At 46.6% G+C, this 23,717-nt stretch overlaps 1 protein-coding gene across 1 annotated transcript in view; it reads right to left on the bottom strand.

Moving 5' to 3' along the window:
* Nucleotides 1-23,717, bottom strand: part of ZFR2 (zinc finger RNA binding protein 2) — a 641,917-nt gene that overhangs the window by 228,972 nt on the left and 389,228 nt on the right. Inside the window, exon 14 of the mRNA XM_069216682.1 lies at nt 10,782-10,920. Coding sequence (XP_069072783.1) covers nt 10,782-10,920 — 139 coding nt within the window. The remainder of the gene's footprint in view (nt 1-10,781; nt 10,921-23,717) is intronic.

The raw sequence follows: 23,717 nt of genomic DNA, 5'->3' as shown, positions 1-23,717 counted from the left end.
TGTTCGGCTTTGGCCCAAAAAGGGGCGACTCTTTCTGGTAGCCACGGTGCTGTAGGCAATGGAGACACCAAGAACAGACCGTGCCCTTCAGAAAGTAGCGCCAGAGGGAAAAAAAAACCCCTTAAAAAGGGGAAAAAACCTCCAAACAGGAAGACTCCTGGAGAAAAACAAGAACAAACAAACAGGAATCCAAAAGGAGCAAAAATCAGAAAACACAGAATGCTGAATCCAAAACCAAAAGGCAAGGAAATCAGGAGCGAAGACACTAACTGAGCAGAAAGTGTTGCAGCGCAAAGAAAGAGGAAAAACACAGCCCTTATATACCAAAAAACAGGAAGTGACCCACAGGAAGTAAAAGGACACCATCTTAGATAGGGAAACAATACATAGAACAGAATAGTAGAGGAACCATAGAGAATAGGGAACAAGGAATGCTGGGAAAGCACAGGAATCTGGGAAGGAGGAAAAAACATAAAGAAAGGCACACAACAGACTGCAAAAAAGAAGAAAGGACAAAGAAACGAAGAAAAACAGGTAAGAGGGTTCAGAGACCCCTGGGACAGTGAAAGGCAGAAGGAAAAACGAGGCCCCAAGCAAATCTGGGGCCTCGAAACGCGCAGGAGAGGCTGGGGGCGCGCCGCGTCTTAATAACGCGGTGCGCGGCCCGAGCCGAGCGCCCGGCAGAAGTCGAGCTCTCGGCTCGTGCCGCGCGGTGCGGCGCGACAATCTCTGTTTGTGGCGCCTGGTCTGTTTGAAACTCCAGTCTACTTTTTCTCCTAATAGGGGGAAGGGTACTTATTTTTCCTGTTCCCTGCTGTATGAAAATACGTTTTTGCGTATGGTCCACTTCGGTGGATTGCAGCTCTTCCTCAAACCTATGCTTTCGCATCTGAGAGGACAGTGATTGCTCCTCTGTATAAGAGCCTGGACCTGGGTCGGTTACGGGTTGTTTCGGCACCGAAACCCTGCCTGTATCTTTTTTCGGCTCCGAGGTGGCTTTTTTCTTTTTTAGAGTCGAAACCTCTCGGCGTCGATCTTCGTCGGTGCCGCTGTCTCGGCGTCGAGCCGTTTCTACACCGCTATCTCGGTGTCGTTGCTTCTCTCCAGCACTTTCTCGATCCTGAGAAGGCTGCGTGCCGGTGTCTCGACCGGAGTCGGACGATCTCGGCACTGTTTGGGCCTTTTTCGGTGCCGATGGTCGGTCACCGAACTTATGGGTGGAGCCATGGCCTGGTGGCAGTGGCGTCCCCTGGGCCTTGTCACTTTTCTTATGTGTTGTTTTCGACGTCTTACTCACGGTTCTTTGATCGTCGAATTCCTCGGAGTCCGATTCGTGGATCGAAAAGGTTTCTTCTTCCTCTTGTTCCTCGAACTCTCGGTGCGCTGTCGGCCTGGACGCCATCTGAAGTCTCCTGGCTCGACGGTCACGGAGTGTCTTTCGGGACCGGAACGCGCGACAGGCTTCGCAAGTCTCCTCACTGTTCTCAGGTGACAGGCACAGGTTACAGACCAAATGTTGGTCTGTATACGGGTATTTGTTGTGGCATTTGGGACAAAAACGGAACGGGTCCGTTCCATCGGCGGTGTTGGACACGCGGTCGGGCCGACCAGGCCCCGACGGGGGATCGAAAAGTACCCCGAAGGGCACCGGAGCGCGTCGATCTTCGATGCGGTGTTGAATCTAACTACGCCGATCCCGAACGCAACAATACCGACGAAAATCTTCCGAAATCTACTAACTTTCCGTTCCGAAACTCGGAGCGACAGGAACACGTCCAAACCCGATGGCGGAAAGAAAACAATCGAAGATGGAGTCGACGCCCATGCGCAATGGAGACAGAAGGAGGAGTCACTCGGTCCCGTGACTCGAAAGACTTCTTCGAAGAAAAACAACTTGTAACACTCCGACCCAACACCAGATGGCGAGCTATGCAGAACATGTGTATCTACAGCGACAGATGCCATCGAACATATACTTACCTGTAACATATCTCCAGCATTGGTACTGTCCATAGATTCATATGTTTGACTCATCCTCGTCGTTGAATCGAGACTCTCACCATACCATAAAATAGCAGTGTACTGTTAAACAAGGACTAACACGTAAAAAACATTGGCACTTTAATAGCCTACTCACCTCTCTGAAAAAGACACAATCAATGAGGTGAAAGCACCTTGAAGACTACTCTCCCAAGAGGTCAACATAGCCCACATCTTATAGCACTGGTATGAAGGCTTGTCTGGAGTAGGTAAAGCCCAAAGATACAAACGCTGGGAGAATACGGTTATAGGAAATACAAAAAATTCCCCTCCAGCACTGGATCTTTCATAGATTTACATACTTGAATCGGAATAACAAGCAGTACAGCATTGTAATACACAGGCACTACTGTCGGTGGCAGATATACAAGAAAAGGCTCAGACTACTGAAATCATTAACGGGCTGGCTGTCCGACGGCTGGGTCCGACACTTCCATGATCATGCTCAGTAAACATCAATCAGTTCTTCTGAATATGCCTGCCAGTGGTAATCTAGCGAAGACAGCTGTTGTAAACAGTCCTTTCTGAGTGTGCCCTGACAAAACCTTGAGCAGTCTGCTTGGCTTGAATTGGCGATGTTATTGCTTCTGCAACCCAGCTTTGCTTCGAAAGGTGTCCTTTTTGAGGTTTTACAAACCCCAACAGCTGATCAAATGTAGGAAAATCTTTCGTTCTATTTGTATAGAATTTGAGACATCTCCACGTCCAAAGCGTGCGATGCTCCCTCAGCTTCACTGACCGGTGCCTGAAAAAATATATAATATCATTGGTTTATTAAGAGGTAAAGCAGCAGCCACCTTAGGAACACAAATAGGATTGGTTCTTAGGGTGGCTGTCTTTGCAACATCCGAGAAATTGTATTTTATTGTTTAAGACATCTCCGGGCCCTTGTCGCTGAAGTTAATGCGAGAAAAATGTACCCCGTTCCAGGACATTTCTTTTATCCGTGCTTTATTGATGGGCTCAAAAGAGTTTCTAATCATTTGTGACAGGACTGTGTTCACTTCCTACGAGAATGGTGGATATCCAAATGGAGGGACCACTCGAAAGAGACCTTTAGCAAGTTACCTGGTCACTCGTTTAGTACATAATAATGGTTTATTTCAGATGCGTCTAAAACAGGAAACAAGTGATATGCACTTTAATGAAAATAGGTCTCAGGTTTGACTGTACTACTTCCAGCAAAGAAAGTAGGATTTGATGTGGTAGTTTTGTTAATAGGTGAAGATTTGCCCATTACACCATACGCAGAATCTTTTCCACTTCGCAGCAGTGACGATGGCTTGGGATTGTATTCTTCTTCATTCCTAGATGAGTCATTTTGCTCAGGAGCCACGCTGACAAAATGATTGCTGCTGGAATAAGGTGCACCTGTTGGCTGTTGCACGGAGAGAGCAGACTGGTAAATGGTTTTAGTTGGACCTGTGGTGCTTCTAAGAGAATAATGAGCACAGCTAATGAATATTGCCTTGGCCATGCTAAGGTCTTCAGGATTAAATTGCACACGACTGGGTCTCATCTTGCTTAACACTCTCAGGATCAGAGTAAGCAAACATCCTTGACCATGCTATAAAAAATCTCCCAATGAAGCTGGTAGTGCATGCTTATTGGAATGGTACAGCCATTTGCGAACAGGTTTGATTTGATCTCACTCACGTCAATTTTCTGAACATCAACTGAGTATGTTCCTGAGTTGTTGACTTCCTCCTGCAAGTGCTGTGCTACTGTGAAGACTGGGCGAGGAATTCCACCTGGGTTGGACAGTGTTTGGTGTTGCTAGTGTCCGACACACGCACCTAAGGGGTTAAGACATTGTTTGTTGGTAGGAATGATTGTACTCGCAGACTGGCAGCTCGTACATCCAATACATTTTCGTGAAGATTTTCCCTTCTTGTGATCATTTGTGGTTAGTGGCTAGCTTCTGGAGGTGTGCTTTCCACCAAACTGTAGACTATCAGTTGTCATTACAAATTTTACACAGACTCCTGTTGACATTATCTCTGTATTCCATTTCTAAGGTACAATAAAGGATTAACGACAGAGTTTTTGACATGGAATGCATTGACATATGGCATGCCCATTGTGCCACAGGAGAGGAAATGGTGCTGTCTAGCAGATTTCTTCTCCATTCTTCTGGGAAAGTTGCTGCAAAGGCCTTTTGATGGTGAGAGCCCTTCAACATCTGAAACCATCCTAGAGACAAACTCCTGCTCCGATTATCCATATTGTGGACTTTTTAAGCACGAATGAAGAGGCATCAGGTACCAAAGGAGCAAGGAGACAAGAGTGTTTCGCTCTGGACGTCTGCAGAGACAGGAGTAATCATTTTCCAGGGTTTTTAAGACATTTCTGTAGATGAATTCCTTCTGAGGTACATATGAGTGGAGACCTTTCTTCAAGAACCGTAAGATCTAATAAGCCTGACTCCAATATTGCTTAAACTCGAACTGAAGCCAGTGTAAAGTAAGTGAGGAAAGTGAAGAAATGAAATGAAAGAAATGAACAAGTTACTTACCTTCGATAACGCCTTTTCTGGTGGATACACTAGCTACCTGTGGATTCCTCACCTAAAGAATTTCCCTCTCGCGCCAGCTTTCGACAGACATTTTCTTCCAGCTCTGCACATCGACGATGACGTCACAATTGCCCGACTCCACGCGATGCTGTATGACGTCCTCCAGGCAATAAGAAGCCCTCGTTGACGTGCAGACGTCAGTTATCACCATTTTTTACATGCCTTTGAGGCGAACAGGCGAACATTAACATTACAGAAGTGATATAAGTACATCAATTAAACTTATATACCAACTTTTATTCCAATAATCTGAAACGAAACTACAACACAAATTATGCATATAAATCTATATACATATGCAAACATGTTTCCTTTGATATATATACACATATATAAAGAAATATATATATATACATTGCATTATCATATACATATATACAATATACAGGTGCTCACCCAAGGAATTCGTGTAAGACCAGTCAGGCAACAGGGAGGCGGGTGGGACCGTGAGGAATCCGCAGGTAGCTAGTGTATCCACCAGAAACGGCGTTACCGTCTTCTGGTGGATACAACTACCTGTAGATTCCTCACCTAAAGAATAGAGTCCCAAAGCAGTACCACCTCCGGAGGTGGGTGCCTGAATGGTCAAACCAAGAAATCCTGCAGCACTGAGCGGGCAAAATGGCCATCCCTCCTGACCTCAGAGTCCAAACAATAATGTTTGACAAAAGTATGAAGGGATGCCCAAGTTGCCGCTTTGCAGATGTCAACCACAGGAACACCTCTAGCCAAGGCCGACGAGGCAGCCTTAGCCCTGGTAGAATGGGCTTGGAGCCCTACAAGAGGTTCTTTCTTTACTAAAGAATAACAAAGCTTGATGCAAAGAATGACCCACTTGGACAGCGTTCTGTTGTGGACAGCTCTGCCTCTCCTCTTCCCCACATATCCAACAGATAGCTGATCGTCTTGCCTGAACTCCCTTGTCCTGTCAACAAAGAAGCTCAACGCTCTTCGTGGATCCAACCGATGAAGTCTCTCTTCCTCCTTGGATGGATGAGGCGGATGATAAAATGAAGGGAGAGTAATAGATTGTCCCAAATGAAAGGGTGTAACAACCTTCGAGAGGAAAGCCGCCTTGGTCCTTAACACCACTTTGTCCATGAAAAAGGAGATATATGGGGACTCTACGCTAAGAGCCTGAAGCTCACTCACTCTTCTAGTAGATGTTATGGCCACTAGAAAAACAGTTTTTAAAACTAAAAATCTTAATGGACACAAGTGCATCGGCTCAAATGGCGATCCCATAAGAAAGGTCAATACTAAGTTAAGATCCCACTGTGGCATAACAAACGGAGTGGGCGGAAACTTATTAGTGACACCCTTAATGAACCTCAATACAAGAGGTGACTTAAACAAGGAGGGTTGGTCTGGAAGGCACAGAAAAGCCGACAGCGCTGATAAATAACCCTTAACTGTGACAACTGCACAACCCCTCTGTGCCATGATAAAGCGAATAACAATACATCTGACAAATGGGCCTTCAAGGGATCAATTTGGTTTTCTCCACACCAACTGACAAATCTGGCCCACCTGCTTGCATAGATCGATTTGGTGGAGTGTCGCCTGGCCGATAAAATAACTTCCACAACCTCTGGCGGGAGAGAAAAGGAACTTAGATTGCCCTGTTCAATCTCCAGGCATGAAGGTGCAGGCTCTGGAGGTGGGGGTGTAGAACCTGCCCCTGCAACTGCGAGAGGAGGTCTGCCCTGTATGAGAAATGGAGCGGAGGGCACAGAGAGAGTTGGAGAAGATCCGAGTACCATACCTGTCTTGGCCAATCCGGGGCTATTAAGATCACTTGTGCCCAGTCTTGGTGGATCTTCCTCAAAACCCGAGGAATCAAGGGTATGGGAGGAAATGCGTAAAGCAACTGACCCTTCCAGGACATCTGAAAAGCGTCCCCCAAAGCTCCTTGCACCGGATACTGGAGGCTGCAAAACGACGGGCAGTGCATGTTCTCCCGAGTGGCAAACAGATCTATTTGTGGATATCCCCACCTCTGGAAGATGTAAAGGACCAGATCTGGATGAAGACGCCACTCGTGATCGGACGAGAGGAGCTGACAGACTGTCCGCACGCACGTTCAGAATTCCGGCCAAATGATTTGCTACCAAGCAAATCCTGTGGTCCTGAACCCAGGACCAGAGCCGAAGACCTTCTCTGCAGAGAAGATATGACCCCACTCCTCCCGGCTTGTTTATATACCACATCGCGGTAGTATTGTCCGTCAGGACCTGAACCGACTGACCGCGAAGGGAAGGGAAGAAGGCCTTGAGAGCCAGACGTATCGCCCGCAGTTCCAACAGATTGATGTGAAACTTCTGTTCCACTGGAGACCAACAACCTTTGATCTCCAGGTCCCCCAGGTGAGCTCCCCACCCTAGAGTGGAAGCATCCGTTATCACTGTGGCCACTGGCGGAGGTAGCGAGAATGGCCTTCCTTGCGACAGGTTGCCGACCGCAGCCCACCATCGAAGATCCGCTGCAGCATCTCTCGAGATCTTTATCGATTCCTCAAGATCTCCTTTGTGTTGAAACCACTGCCTGCGAACGCACCACTGAAGAGCCATCATGTGCCAGCGTGCATGAGTGACCAGCAGAATGCAAGAAGCAAACAGACCAAGAAGACGAAGGACCTTGAGGACTGGGACAACCGCTCCATTTCAAAACATTGGAATCAACGCCTGAATGTCCTGAACCCGCTGCCGGGGAGGAAAGGCCTGATACAATGTTGTGTCCAGTATTGCCCCTATGAACCGGAGGCGTTGAGAGGGCTCCAGGTGAGATTTGGGCACGTTAATCGAAAAGCCCAGATCGAACAACAACTGAGTTGTTGACTGCAGGTGATGCCCCAAGAGCTCTGGAGACTTGGCTTTGATCAACCAATCGTCCAGATAAGGAAATACGGCTATCCCCTTTCTTCTGAGCTCCGCTGCAACCACCGCCATCACCTTCGTGAAGACTCGAGGTGCGTAAGTATGACCAAACGGAAGGACCACAAACTGATAGTGTTGGGACCCCACCACAAACCGGAGATACTTCCTGTGCGACTTGAGGATCGGAATATGGAAGTACGCATCCTGCAAGTCAACGGACACCATCCAATCTCCTTCGTTCAACGCCAAAAGAACCTGTGACAGGGTCAGCATCTTGAACTTTTCCTGCATGAGGAACCAATTCAAAATCCTCAGGTCCAGGATTGGTCTCAACCGACCATCCTTTTTGGGGATCAGGAAATATCTTGAATGGCAGCCCTGACCCCTCTCCTGCTCCGGGACCCACTCCACTGCGCCCTTTGACAAAAGGGAAATCACCTCCTGTTGCACTTACAGAAGATGGTCTTCCGAACAGAGGGATGGGAGGAGGAAACTCCTGAAAGGGAAGAGCATACCCTTTCCCCACAATATCGGTGACCCAGGAGTCTGATGTTATGGAGTCCCACATGCAAAGAAAGTGAGTTAGTCTCCCCCCTACAAGAGATGTGTGAACAGTGGTGGAGAACTAAGGTTGCTTTCCCTGCTGCACCCCTCCAGAGGAAGAGGAAGAGGAAGAGTGCTGCTGGGCGGCACCTCTCGTGCGTACTCTACCCGTGCCCCTGATGGATTTAAAAGGAAGAGTTCCTGCAGAGTGCTGTTCTGCCGCATGGAGCCTGACACAAAAGGAAGCACCACGACCAAATCCTCTAAACCTTCTAAATGACTTTAAGGCAGAGGAAGTGGCTGCTTGCAGCCCAAGGATCTCGCCGTGGCTCTACTCTCCTTAAAACTTTCCAAGGCAGAGTCGGCTTTTGATCCAAAAAGCTTGTCCCCATCAAATGGCAGGTCAAGGAGAGTGGTCTGAACATCAGGGGAGAACCCTGACGAACGCAGCCAGGCATGCCGCCTCGTCGCTATGGACGTGCCCATAGCCCTGGCCACCGAGTCTGAAGTGTCCAGCCCAGATTCGATCACATGGGTCGCCGCCGCCTGAGTGTCCGACAAAAGGTTCAACACCTCTGGTGATAATCCCGGGTGCCCCTTAGCCTCATTCATCAGGGCATAAATGTAACGTCCTAAAACGCAAGTAGCATTTGTGGATTTTAAAGCCATGCTGCATGATGAGAAGGCCTTTTTAGCTGTCTGGTCCATTCTCTTAGACTCCTTGTCTGCTGGAACTGCAGGAAACTATCCAGGAGCAGAACGGGAGGAGCACGACGCTTGCACAACCAAACTCTCCGGAGTTGGGTGCTTGGACAAAAAGTCCGGATCACCTGGGGCCACTCCATAGCGTCTGGCCACCGCCCTGTTTATGGCAGCTGAAGTCACTGGCTTCTTCCAAACTTCCTTAATAGGGTCCAAAAGAGCCTCATTGAAAGGAAGAAGGGGCTCCACCACAGCTGATGCTGGATGCAGTATTTCGGTAAGGATGTTGGTCTTCACATCCGCAGCAGGAAGTGGAAGGTCCAAAAAGCCTGCTGCCTTCCTCACCACAGCATGAAAGGAGGCAGCCTCCTCTGTATACTCCGCCGGAGAAGCCAAGTCCCATTCCGGGGAAGTGTCTAGGTCGCTTGCAGTATCCAGGCCTTGCATTGCAGGTCCAGTGAAGGCTCCATGATTTCTCCTTCGTCCAAGTGCTGCTTTTCATATTCTTGTTCTTCCAGCAGCCTCAGCGCCAACCTCCTGGAGCGGAGCCTGGACTCGAGCCCTGGCGTCGATAAGGCGTCAGCCGACGTTCTCTGAGCCATCCGACGTGGGATCCACCGGCGCCACTGGCATCTTCAAGGTCGACTGGATCCGTGGTGAATCCATTGGCGCCGGGACGGTGGACGTCGTCGGCATCACCGGTCTTCTGGGCGACGCCAAAGGCATCGGCGCTGAAGCGGTACTTCCGGAAGGAAGAAAGGGCATAAAGGGTGTCTGCTTGTAAGGAGCCGGAGCACCCATGTCAAAGGCCAAAGGACCTGATGGACCCGCCTGCCCGCCTCCATGGTGGCAAAAATATTAAACATAGCATTTAGAAATGCTGCGGTGTCTGTGCCCAGTGCCGGGCAAGTCGGATAATCTTGAGGAGCCAGAGGTGAAGCCGATGACGGCCCAAGCATCTCCTACTCCGGAGAAGCCCTCGGCTCCTGAAGCGGATCCACTTCATACACCGACAGTGGAGATGTCGGTGAAGCTGGAGATGTTGGAGGTGGAGGCGTCACAGTTGGGCTGATCTCCCACGTCGGTCGGCGTCGAGCCGATGGAGACCTCGAACAGGATCGATCTCTGCTCGATAGGCGCCGTGAGCCATGTCGGCGCGAGAGTCCCGATGGCGTCAATGAGACTTCGAGGATCTAGAAGACGACTCTCTATGATGATGCTTCTCCTTCTTAGATCGAGCAAGATACAACTTAGCCTCCTGTTCTTTCAGGGCCTTAGGATTCATGCGTTGGCAAGAACCGCATGACTCGACCTCATGGTCGGAACTAAGGCACCACAAGCAATACTCATGTGGGTCCGTGACTGACATGCGACCTCCACACTGCTTACAGGGTTCAAAACCAGACTTCCTCGGCTGCAACATAGTTACACCGGAGTGAAACTGTAGCTCCCTGGTAGCCACGAAGAAAAAACGTTACTCGAAGGCACGGAAAAAAGGGAACTGACGTCTGCACGTCAAGGAGGGCTTCTTATTGCCTGGATGATGTCATACGGCATCGCGTGGAGTCGGGCAATTGTGACGTCATCGTTGACGTGCAGAGCTAGAAGAAACTTTCAGTTGAAAGCTGGCGCAAGGGGAAAATTCTTTAGGTGAGGAATCCACAGGTAGTTGTATCCATCAGAAATACATCTACTGAGATTTGAGCAGACTTCAAGGGGGTTCCATTCACATACAATGTGTGGTAGACATCAGAGGGATGGTGGTCTATTGCTGACAGGTCTTCAGTGTGCTCTCACTTCGCTAGTTGATGTTTGGCTCTTTATCAATGAGGTGAGATGGCTAAATAAATGACAATGTTTACAGCCTGTTAGGCTATGTTTACAATTATACTGACACTTTAATGTAACCAAGGAACTTCCAGCTCGATAATGAGGATGACTGAAGCATGTATATCTATGAAAGAGCCAATGCTGGAGAGAAATATTTATCAATTGTGGGAGAACGCCAACATGGCAGAAAGCAAATAAGTGTATAATATACGCACCTTTGTCTCCCTCCTCATCTCTCAATTCAGGAGATGCAACTGAAATGATGACCTGCATTTTAGGTTCCTTGCATGACGCAATGATGATGTTGGACTCCTCAGCATTGAAAGAAACGTCATACTTGTCCTGACTGAATGCCTGAAATTGGAGAAAAAAAATGTCTGTAGCTTGGTACAATTTGATGTTTTTTATATCCTTAAAACAGACAGAAAACCTGATTGGGGCTAGATGCAAACTGAAGTCGCAAACAACTATGCATTCATGATGACGCTAAATCTATAATCCTTTCAAAATTATCTTGTGTTTCACTGTTTTTCCTTTTTTGCGCTCATTTTATCAAGCTTTTTTTATGTATTTTTTCTTGGAGCTATTAAGTTAACTGCATTATTTCAGTTTTCCTGTTGGCTGTGAAATACTTTACACTGAAATGATCATTCATTCTATACCATTCAACCAAGTTCAACAGTCAACCACATTATCAAACTATTTATCACTTCTAATTGCAACATGGATTCTTAAAATAATTACATCAAAGCTAGCACCATCAAGTCTACACCATTAAATGAAAAATATCAAAACCAATTAAAGGTGGAAAAAGAATTACATTCTCTAATGCAAAGGATGCTAGGGCTAATGCCACCAATTCTAAATCACATAGCAAGTATGGCAAAAGATCGGCAACACCTCCAAACCATAAATACTTAGACCACTAGTACCACAAATTCAAGACCACACAAGGTACCTCAAAGGTGGTACCACGAATCCCAGATGCACAATTTTTTTAATTAGTATTTTATTTTATTATTTCATCAACAAACTAAACAACTTAGCATCAAATACAGAGCATTAATAGGTAACTAGGTGGTATGCTTGACAGTTAAACATTCCTTCTCCAGAAGCTCACAACAATCGAGAGAGAGGACACAGGGCAGCAAACATAAACCTCTTCTAGGACCCCATCCCAATGCTGGATAACGGACACATATCTCAATGCAGTGAACATCTCACTGTGCCAGAGGTTGGCAAATGTCCAAGCCCTTCTTAAGGAGCAATTCCTTCCCCTGATTCATTGCTCATGGGCTGTTTGGTTCTCCACACCTCCTTCCCTTAGATAATAATTACCACACCCTGTCTACATGTTTTGCATATCCCAGGCACCCCATATTCTCTCACATTTCTTTAGGCATTCCCATCCCTAATAAATCATTTTTTCCAACAGTTTACAGCGCATTTGTCATATTTGGGAGGGGATCTATCCCATCATTTTTGCGCTATATTCCGCTTGGCGATCATGCATCACACATTAAACAGTACTTTCTGACTCCTAGTAAAATCTGTGGCCTCCAAATATCCAGCACAGCAATTCAGGACTGCAAGTGTAGTGGTGCCTCAACTGCATCCTCCAATGACTTACGCTCCTTCTTCCAAAAGTATCTCAGTTTGAGACATTCCCACACGGTATGCAGCAGGGTATCCTCAGATCCACAATCTCTCAGGCACTGTGAGTGGTCTGCACTTCCTATTTTATGGAGTAGTACCCTCGTGTAATTTGTCCTATGGACTATCTTTAGTTGTATTAGACGGTAGCTGGTTTTAATTGCAACTTCATTGGGAAACCCCAGTGAGATCAGCCAGTCCTCTTCATCTAATTCCCCTAGGTCTCGCTCCCAGCGTTGACACTAGAGCTGGCAATACTAATTCTAATCTGTAAAAAGAATATTATGTATAAATCATATATAGCTCCATCAATCACAGAGCTAGAACAACCAGTTTAAGATCTGGCCATCCTAGACATAATGCACCGTTAATCCCTAGGAACAGATCAAGCTTCATCAATGCTGGCACACTTAGTTTTAGATTAAAGAAAAAAAACATGAAAATATACACACTAGCTGTGGAACAAATATATTAGACCAGGAATTACGAATACGAAGCTTCATAGCAAAGGATATCAGAGATGGGACATGAAAAACGTGATGAAATGATTGAACTAACTCTACTTAATCAACCGGAATACCTTTAGTGAAATATTTACTTATGTTTGCTTATCATTGCCATTACAAAAAAAGTGCCAATTCTCTTAGTGATCAGTCCAACCCCATCACAAAAGAAGCAATGTGGTGTGGACAGCTAGGTCACTGCCAGTAATTATGACATTTTCTTTGTTAGAAATAAGACCATGATTTTCAATCAAAGGTTAGGTTTACTGATGTGCTTCTCCTGAGAGTCTGGTGGTATCCTTGCATTTTGTATTTGTTGGGATTAGCTGGAGTTGAAAACAATTTGCAATCAAACTTCAGACTCCGTGTCAATGGCTTTTCTCTGATGACAATCCTTGCCCTTGATCAATTTTGTACAGCAGACATCAAAGGATGTTTAAGTAGGTTATCATATTCAGCTGGCACCAGACTCTAGCTCAGAGAAACACAGTATATGGTACAGTTGTTTAATCACCACTCCTCCTTAAACATATATTTTGCTGTCCAAAAAGCAAGTAAATTACATTATAAGCCTAACATATTGTGAAATGAATGCTTATATAAGGAAATGGCTCCCTGTTGCAGTTACCCCCCATTTTTTGCCTGATACTGATGCTGACTTGACTGAGAAGTGTGCTGGGACCCTGCTAACCAGGCCTCAGCACCAGTGTTCTTTCACCTAAAATGTACCATTGTTTCCACAATTGGCACAACCCTGGCACACAGATAAGTCCCTTGTAAAAGGTACGAGTGGTACCAAGGGCCCTGTGACCAGGGAAGGTCCCTAAGGGCTGCAGCATATGTTGTGCCACCCTAAGGGACCCCTCACCTAACACATGCACACTGCCATTGTAGACTGTGTATGTTGGTGGGGAGAAGAAGGAAAAGTCGACATGCATCCCCCTCAGGATGCCATGCACACAAAATGCTGCCTGTGGCATAGGTAAGTCACCCCTCTAGCAGGCCTTACAGCCTTAAGAGAGGGTGCACTATACCACAGGTGAGGGCATAGCTGCATGAGCAATATGCCCCCTACAGTGTCTAAGTCTATTCTTAAACATTGTAAGTACAGTTCTGGCCATATTAAGTATATGGTCTGGGAGTTTGTCAAAAACAAACTCCACAGCTCCATAATGGCTACACTGAATACTGGGAAGTTTGGTATCAAGCTTCTCAGAATAAGAAACCCACACTAACACATCTACACAGTAATGCTTGGTAAATGTATGGGGTGTTGACCAAGTGGCTGCTTTACAGATTTTTGTCATTGGTATATTTCCTAGAAATGCCATTGTTGCTCCTTTCTTTCTGGTGGAGTGTGCTTTTGGTGTTACTAATAGCTGTCTTTTAGCTTTTAGGTAACAGGTTTGGATGCGCTTTACTATCCATCTGGCTAGTCCTTGTATTGAGATAGGATTACCAGTATGGGGTTTTTGGAATGCGACAAATAAATGTTTAGTTTTTCTAAATGATTTTGTTCTGTCAATGTAATACATTAGAGCTCTTTTAATGTCTAATGTATGGAGCGCTCTTTCTGCTACTGAGTCTGGCTGTGGGAAGAAGACTGGAAGTTTCACTGTTTGATTTATATGAAACAGTGAGATGACTTTAGGTAGGAATTTTGGGTTTGTGCGAAGTACAACTTTATGTTTGTGTACTTGTATAAAGGGTTGTTCAATAGTGAATGCTTGTATTTCACTAACTCTTTGTAATGAAGTGACTGCAACGAGGAATGCTACTTTCCACGTTAGACATTGTATCTGACACGAGTGCATGGGCTCAAACGGTGGACCCATGAGCCGTGTGAGTACAATATTGAGATTCCATGAAGGCACTGGTGGTGTTCTTGGAGGTATGATACGTTTTAGCCCTTCCAAGAAGGCTTTGATGACAGGGACTCTAAATAGAGACTTCATTTTAACTGGAGGAAGAGTTCTGATTTTCCCCGTGTCCTTTTGGATATGGAGCCTTCTTTGGGTATGGTCCGGTTCTCCATGCCCAGCTCTTGTTCGAATCGGGCGCTTGTAATTGTGTGGAAAGGCCTTGTTCCTCTGCATAGGAGCATTGTTTCGGCTCCGATGAAGAATGTTTCTGTACCAAAATTTTCTCGACAGTCTTTTTTGGCTCCAAGGAAACCTTTTTGACTTGCGGTGTGCTGAGCTCTCGGTGCCGAGTCCGTTCGGAACCGGAATCTCGTTGCAGAGTTTTTTCGGAGCCAGTATCTCAACCGGAGTCGGATGTCTTCGGCTGCTGGGAGGCCTTTTTCGGTGCCGATGTTTGGTCACCGTGTTTTCGGGTAAAGCCATGGCCTGTTGGCGGTGGCATCCCCTGGGCCTTCAAGATCTTTGAGTGGGCTTTCATCGGGGCTGGTTTACTCACGGTTTGCTGAGTCTTCGGCTGCTCACTCTCGGACTCGTCCGAGTCCGAATCTGGAATGGAGAATGTCTCCTCTTCTTCGACGTCGGTGTGTCCGGCCGTTGTCGACGCCATCTGGAGTCTTCGAGCTCTTCGATCCTGCAGTGTCTTCTTGGATCGAAATGCCCGACAGGCCTCGCAAGTATCCTCTTTGTGTTCAGGGGACAAACACAGATTACAGACCAAGGGCCTCATTCTGACCCTGGCGGACGGCGGAGGCCGTCCGCCAGGGTACCGCCGCTGAATGACCGCACCGCGGTCAAAAGACCGCGGCGGCCATTCAGACATTTCCTCTGGGCCGGCGGGCGCTCTCCAAAAGAGCGCCCACCGGCCCAGAGGAAATGCCCCTGCAAAGAGGACGCCGGCTCAGAATTGAGCCGGCGTAGTTGCAGGGGTGTGACGGGTGCAGTTGCACCCGTCGCGTATTTCAGTGTCTGCCTAGCAGACACTGAAATACTTTTCGGGGCCCTCTTACGGGGGCCCCTGCCGTGCCCATGCCTTGGCATGGGCACGGCAGGGGCCCCGCGGCACCCCCTACCGCCAGGATGGCGGTAGGGGGTGTCAGAATCCCCCATGGCGGCGCAGCAAGCTGCGCCGCCATGGGGGATTCTAAGGGCAGCGGTAAACCGGCGGGAGACCGCCGGTTTGCCTCTTCTGACCGCGGCCGAACCGCCGCGGTCAGAATGCCCTGCGGGGCACCGCCAGCCTGTCGGCGGTGCTCCCGCCGACCCTGGCCCCGGCGGTCTTAGACCGCCGGGGTCAGAATGACCCCCCATGTGTTGGTCTGAATAAGGATAGTTGCGTGGCAGTTGGGGCAGAAGCGGAAGGGGGGTCCGGTCCATGAGTGTTGAAGATGGACGCGGTCGGGCCGACTAGGCCCCGCCGAGGCGTGGAAACCCCGAAGGGCTGCCGGAATTTTTCTTTCTTCGGGGTCGATGTGCTAACACTAACCCAGTACTGAGCGCAAACAATACCGTCAAAATTTCCGATGTATAATTATCTTTTTCGAACCGAAACACGGAGCGTAGAGGAACACGTCTGAACCCGATGGCGGAAAGAAAACTATCTAAGATGGAGTCGGGAGCCGAAAGGGAGGAGTCCCTTGGTCTCGTGATTCGAAAAGACTTCTTCGAAGAAAAACAACTTGTAACACTCCGAGCCCAACACTTGATGGCAGGATAATGCACAGCATGTGTATCTGCAGCTACACATGCCATCGAACATATATATATATGTATGTGTATATATATATATATATATATATATATATATATATATATATATATATATATATATATATATATATATGGAAAATGTCACTTACCCAGTGTACATCTGTTCGTGGCATTAGTCCCTGCAGATTCACATGCTGTGCACATCCCGCCATCTGGTGTTGGTCTCGGAGTGTTACAAGTTGTTTTTCTTCGAAGAAGTCTTTTCGAGTCACGAGACCGAGGGACTCCTCCCATTTCGACTCCATTGCGCATGGGCGTCGACTCCATCTTAGATTGTTTTCCCCGCAGAGGGCGAGGTAGGAGTGTGTATGCTAGTAATAGTGCCCATGCAATGGAGTGAATGCGTATGTACATAATGAAGTTTAAAGTAATATATTTACAAATGTACAAATGTTTAAGATCTACTTCTAAATGGCTACAGGCTCCCGGGGAGGCGGGTGGGCGCATGTGAATCTGCAGCGACTAATGCCACGAACAGATGTACACTGGGTAAGTGACATTTTCGGTTCGATGGCATGTGTAGCTGTAGATACACATGCTGTGCATAGACTAGTAAGCAGTTATCTCCCCAAAAGCGGTGGTTCAGCCTGTAGGAGTTGAAGTAGTTTGAAATAATGTTCTTAGTACAGCTTGACCTACTGTTGCTTGTTGAGCAGTTAACACATCTACACAGTAGTGTTTGGTAAATGTATGAGGCGTAGACCATGTTGCTGCTTTACATATTTCGTTCATTGGAATATTTCCTAGAAAGCCCATGGTAGCACCTTTCTTTCTGGTTCAGTGTGCCTTTGGCGTAATAGGCAGTTCTCTTTTAGCTTTAAGATAGCAGGTTTGAATGCACTTAACTATCCATCTAGCAATGCCTTGTTTTGAAATTGGATTTCCTGTATGAGGTTTTTGAAAGGCAATAAATAGTTGTTTTGTCTTTAGGAATTCGTTTTGTTCTGTCAATGTAGTACATTAGTGCTCTTTTGATGTCTAATGTATGTAGTGCTCTTTCAGCTACAGAATCTCGCTGTGGGAAGAACACTGGTAATTCTACCGTTTGATTCAAGTGGAACGGTGAGATTACTTTTGGTAAAAATTTAGGATTTGTTCGTAGAACAACTTTATTTTTGTGTATTTGAATAAATGGTTCTTGAATGGTAAACGCTTGAATTTCACTCACTCTTCTTAGAGATGTGATGGCAATTAAAAATGCAACTTTCCACGTTAAGTATTGCATTTCACAAGAGTGCATGGGCTCAAAAGGTGGACCCATGAGTCGTGTTAAGACAATGTTGAGGTTCCATGAAGGAACTGGTGGCGTTCTTGGTGGTATAATTCTCTTTAGGCCTTCCATAAACGCTTTTATTACTGGTATCCTAAATAATGAAGTTGAGTGCGTAATTTGCAGGTAAGCTGAAATTGCAGTAAGATGTGTTTTTATGTAAGAGAAAGCTAGTTTTGCTTTTTGCAAATGAAGTAAGTATCCTACTATATCTTTTGTAGATGCGTGTAAGGGTTGAATTTGATTATTATGGCAGTAATAAACAAACCTTTTCCACTTATTTGCATAGCAGTGTCTAGTGGTAGGCTTTCTAGCCTGTTTTATGACCTCCATACATTCTTGTGTGAGGTCTAAGTGTCCGAATTCTAGGATTTCAGGAGCCAAATTGCTAGATTCAGCGATGCTGGATTTGGATGCCTGATCTGTTGTTTGTGTTGTGTTAACAGATCTGGTCTGTTTGGTAGTTTGACATGAGGTACTACTGACAGGTCTAGTAGTGTTGTGTACCAAGGTTGCCTTGCCCATGTTGGTGCTATTAGTATGAGTTTGAGTTTGTTTTGACTCAATCTGTTTACTAGATATGGAAGGAGAGGGAGAGGGGGAAAAGCGTACGCAAATATCCCTGACCAGTTCATCCATAGCGCATTGCCCTGAGACTGATGTTGTGGGTACCTGGATGCGAAGTTTTGGCATTTTGAGTTTTCCTTTGTTGCAAATAGATCTATTTGTGGTGTTCCCCAAATTTGGAAGTAAGTGTTCAGTATTTGGGGGTGAATCTCCCATTCGTGGATCTGTTGGTGATCCCGTGAGAGATTGTCTGCTAACTGATTCTGAATTCCTGGAATAAATTGTGCTATTAGGCGAATGTGGTTGTGAATCGCCCAATGCCATATTTTCAGTGTTAGGAGACACAACTGTGTTGAGTGTGTCCCTCCTTGTTTGTTTAGGTAATACATTGTTGTCATGTTGTCTGTTTTGACAAGAATGTATTTGTGGGTTATCATGGGTTGAAATGCTTTCAGCGCTAGAAATACCGCTAACAGTTCTAGGTGATTTATGTGAAACTGTTTTTGCTGTATGTCCCATTGTCCTTGGATGCTGTGTTGATTGAGGTGTGCTCCCCACCCTGTCATGGAAGCATCTGTTGTTATCACGTATTGTGGCACTGGGTCTTGGAAAGGCCGCCCTGGGTTTAAATTTATACTGTTCCACCATTGAAGCGAGATGTATGTTTGGCAGTCTATCAACACCAGATCTAGAAGCTGACCCTGTGCTTGTGACCATTGTGATGCTAGGCACTGTTGTAAGGGCCGCATGTGTAACCTTGCATTTGGGACAATGGCTATGCATGAGGACATCATGCCTAGTAGTTTCATTATCATTTTGACTTGTACTCTTTGTTTTGGATACAAGGCCTGTATTACATTGTGAAATGTTTGTACTCTTTGTGGACTTGGAGTAGCAATCGCTTTTGCTGTGTTGATTGTTGCTCCTAAGTATTGCTGTGTTTGACACGGCTGCAGGTGTGACTTTGCGTAGTTGATTGAGAAACCTAGTTTGTGTAGGATTTCTATGACATATTTTGTGTGTTTTGAACACCGTTTTAGCGTATTGGTTTTGATTAACCAATCGTCTAGGTATTTGAACACATGTATTTGCTGCCTTCTGATATGTGCAGCTACTACTGCTAGGCATTTTGTAAAAACTCTTGGCGCAGTTGTTATTCCGAATGGCAACACTTTGAATTGGTAATGTATCCCTTGGAATACAAACCTTAGGTACTTTCTGTGTGAAGGATGTATTGGTATATGGAAATATGCATCCTTTAGGTCTAGTGTTGTCATGTAGTGTTGTTGTTTGAGCAGTGGGATTACGTCTTGTAGAGTAACCATGTGAAAGTGGTCTGATTTGATGTAGGTATTTAATGTTCTGAGATCTAGTATCCGTCTCAGGCTCTTGTCTTTTTTGGGTATCAGGAAGTACAGTGAGTAAACTCCTGTGTTTAATTGTTCTTCTGGTACTAATTCTATTGCTTCTTTCTGTAGCAATGCCTGAACTTCTAGTCCTAGAAGATCTATATGTTGTTTTGACATATTGTGTGTTTTCGGTGGGACGTTTGGAGGGAATTTGAGAAATTCTATGCAATAACCATGCTGGATAATTGCTAAGACCCAAGTGTATGTTGTTATTTCCTCCCAATGTGTGTAAAACTTGGTTAGTCTCCCCCCCACAGGTGTTATGTGTTGGGGATTTGTGACCTTGAAGTCACTTTTTGTTTTGAGGAGTTTTGGGACTTTGGAACTTTCCTCTGTTTCTTTGAAACTGTCCCCCTCTATATTGTCCCCGAAAACCTCCCCGCTGATACTGGCCCTGGTAAGTGGGCTTTGTTTGTGAGGTTGTGGCTTCTGTGGTCTGCCCTCGAAACCCCCCTCAAAATTGTGTCTTTCGAAATGTGCCTCTGCTCTGCGGGGAGTAGAGTGTGCCCATGGCTTTGGCCGTGTCAGTGTCTTTTTTAAGTTTTTCTATTGCAGTGTCCACCTCCGGCCCAAACAACTGCTGTCCATTGAATGGCATATTCAGCACAGCTTGCTGTATCTCTGGTTTAAATCCTGATGTACGCAGCCATGCATGCCTCCTTATTGTTACTGCTGTGTTGACAGTTCTAGCAGCTGTGTCTACAGCATCCATTGCTGATCAAATTTGATTATTGGAGATATTTTGTCCCTCTTCTACCACTTGCTGCGCTCTTTTTTGGAACTCCTTTGGTAAGTGTTCAATAAGGTGTTGCATCTCGTCCCAATGGGCCCTATCATATCTGGCTAGCAAAGCTTGCGAATTTGCAATATGCCACTGGTTTGCTGCCTGTGCCGCCACCCTTTTGCCTGCTGCGTCGAATTTTCTACTCTCTTTATCTGGAGGTGGCGCATCTCCTGAAGTATGAGAGTTGGCTCTTTTGCACGCTGCTCCAACTACAACAGAGTCTGGTGATAGCTGTTGTGTGATGTACACTGGGTCTGTTGGTGGCGGTTTATATTTTTTATCTACTCTTGGAGTAATGGCTCTCCCTTTGACAGGCTCCTCAAACACTTGTTTGGAGTGTTTTAGCATTCCGGGCAACATCGGCAGACTTTGATATTGACTGTGCGTAGACGACAGTGTATTAAAAAGGAAGTCGTCTTCAATAGGTTCTGAGTGAAGGCTGACATTGTGAAATGCTGCTGCCCTTGATACCACTTGAACGTAGCCTGTACTATCCTCTGGTGGCGAGGGTCTCGCTGGATAGCATTGAGGACTATTATCTGACACTGGTGCGTCGTAAAGGTCCCATGCGTCAGGGTCATCTTGACTCATCCCCGTATGAGTTGGGGATTGCATCATTGGTGGAGTGGCTACCGGTGATGGTTGTGGAGAGTGATGTGGGGATGGTGGTGGTGTTACTTGTTTAGCCACTTCTGCTTGTGGCTGTTTGTCCTTGTCCTCGTCTTGGAAGGCAAGTTTTCGTTTCATTCTGATTGGAGGAAGAGTGCTGATCTTCCCTGTATCTTTTTGAATAAAGAGCCGCCTTTGCGTGTGATCTGGCTCTATTGTCTCTAATTCTTGTTCAAATCTGTGTGTCTTCATTTGTGAGGACAGTCCTTGTTCCTCTGAATAGGAACTAATTTTCGGTTCGGAGGCCGGATGTTTCGGCACCAAAACCTTTTCGGCTGCTTTTTTTGGCTCCGACGAAATCTTTTTTGCTTTCGGCGTCGTGCCCTCTCGGTGCTGACCCATTTCGGTGCCGCTGTCTCGATGCCGAATCTTTTCGGCGCCACTCTCTCGGGCCCGAGATTGCTGCGTGCCTGTATCTCGACCGGAGTCGGATGACTTCGACACCAGCTCGCCCTTTTTCGGTGCCGATGGACGGTCACCTATTTTTCGGGTTAAGCCATGGCCTGTTGGCGGTGGCGTCCCCTGGGCTTTAGCAGTCTTTTCGTGAGTTCTCTGTTTCGACGTCTTACTCGCGGTTTTCGGCGTTTCTTCGGGATCGATCTCTGACGAGTCCGAATCCTGGATGGAGAATGTTTCTTCCTCCTCCTCGAAACGCCCTTGTCCTGTTGGCGCCGACGCCATTTGCAGTCTTCTTGCTCTTCGGTCCCGGAGTGTCTTCCTGGACCGAAACGCTTGACAGGCCTAACAAGTATCCTCCTTGTGTTCTGGTGACAAACACAAGTTACAGACCAGGTGTTGATCTGTATATGGATACTTGTTATGGCATTTTGGACAGAAGCGGAATGGGGTCCGTTCCATCAGCCTTGAAGAGACACGTGGCCGGGCCGACCAGGCCCCGACGGGGATCGAAAAAACCCCGAAGGGCCACCGGAGCTCTTCTTAATTCGGTGTTGATCTATTGTAACTAACCCGATACCGAACGCAAACAATACCGACCATTTTTCCGATATTCTAACTAACTTTCCGACCCGAAACATGGAGCGAAAAGGAACACGTCTGAAACCGATGGCGGAAAAAAAACAATCTAAGATGGAGTCGACGCCCATGCGCAATGGAGTTGAAATGGGAGGAGTCCCTCGGTCTCGTGACTCGAAAAGACTTCTTTGAAGAAAAACAACTTGTAACACTCCGAGCCCAACACCAGATGGCGGGATGTGCACAGCATGTGAATCTGCAGCTACACATGCCATCGAACATATATATATATATATATATATACACACCCACATTCGCCCATATACCAACATACACATGCGAAATGCATCCCAAATTGGATACACCCAATAGGCATGGACTGACTTATAAATCCCTACTATATATTACCCAAACCAAGTAAGGCAGAGTGTTCACTCAGGGCTTCACCACTGTTTGTGCCAGCCTGGTTGTGACGAGGTACAAAATACCCCCAGCCTGCCACTGCAGACTGGAAGGACCGTGTTTTCACTGCCAGTTCGACTTAACCATTCACTTCAATGGCAAAGCTATCCTGTCCCTTAACAATGTATCTAAATCTCCCTTAAGTAAGGCCTATAGAGCCCTGTGGCAGGGAGCTGTATTTTGTTAAAGAAGACATCTATAATATGTCTTAGCAGCAACACTTCCAAATTGTCTTTCTGCTGTGGATAAAGTTAGTATCCCTACTGGCTAACACAGGGTACCAGGTTGGCATTCCAACCCGGCACACTCCTAAATGGGGCTACAAAAGTGGGTCATGTAAGGTATCAAATTAATCGTGGGATTAAAAACCTCCCTGGTGCCCAGGTCGAATGTAATACCACTAATAAGGGTAAGCAACTTTTAGAAAATTACCAATCTGTGCTCCAGCTAGCCCAGTGGCCTCATAAATGCCCTGGCACACAGATAGGTTTCTGACTGCCTGGGGGGATGTGTGAAACCCCCCCAGCATAGGAACAAAGTTGCGCAGAGAGGGGTCACCTTCTCCCCCAGGATGGGCACTCAAGGGTGTTACCCCAAAAGGCAAGCTTCAAAGGTGAGCAGGATGTCTTTTGCTCCTGCAGACAAAGTGAAGACAGGGTCAAGGAGGGAAAAGTCCCTCTCAAACGGGTTCCCGTGTGCGTGTAGCCCTCAAATAGACACATCTCTAAGGTGGGCTACCAAGCTCCTGACGATCGAGGAAGGGTTGTGCCAATTTGAAAGGGGCAATAATGTGGCATTCTGAGATAGCCAGATGCCATACATCACAGGAATTTCGTCACTAGATAGAAGGGGGTGCAGTAGCTCATTGACTAGTGACTGTGTGGTCCCCTCAGGGCACTTTCCTGGGATAAATATGGCACCCTGGAACTCTGACCCTCATGATGGAATCGGAGAGATGGCCCTTGAACCAGCACAAAGAAAGACTGCACACTCAAAGAACTTTGGGTTAGCAAAGTTTGAAAAGTGCCTATGGCTCCTGGCTCAGGGAAAATTTAATTCCCGACATCCAACAACAGCAGTGACTCCAAGGACCAGTTGGCTGAGCTCTTAAAACCAGCATCTGGGACACAAGAGCTGATGTTGCCCAAATCGCTAAGTTGGTAGTCACTG

This window comes from Pleurodeles waltl, chromosome 12 (genome assembly GCF_031143425.1).
Source record: "Pleurodeles waltl isolate 20211129_DDA chromosome 12, aPleWal1.hap1.20221129, whole genome shotgun sequence".
NCBI lineage: Eukaryota > Metazoa > Chordata > Amphibia > Caudata > Salamandridae > Pleurodeles > Pleurodeles waltl.
The sequence above is the reverse complement of the archived record's forward strand: the minus strand, read 5'-3'. Positions and strand labels throughout refer to the sequence as shown.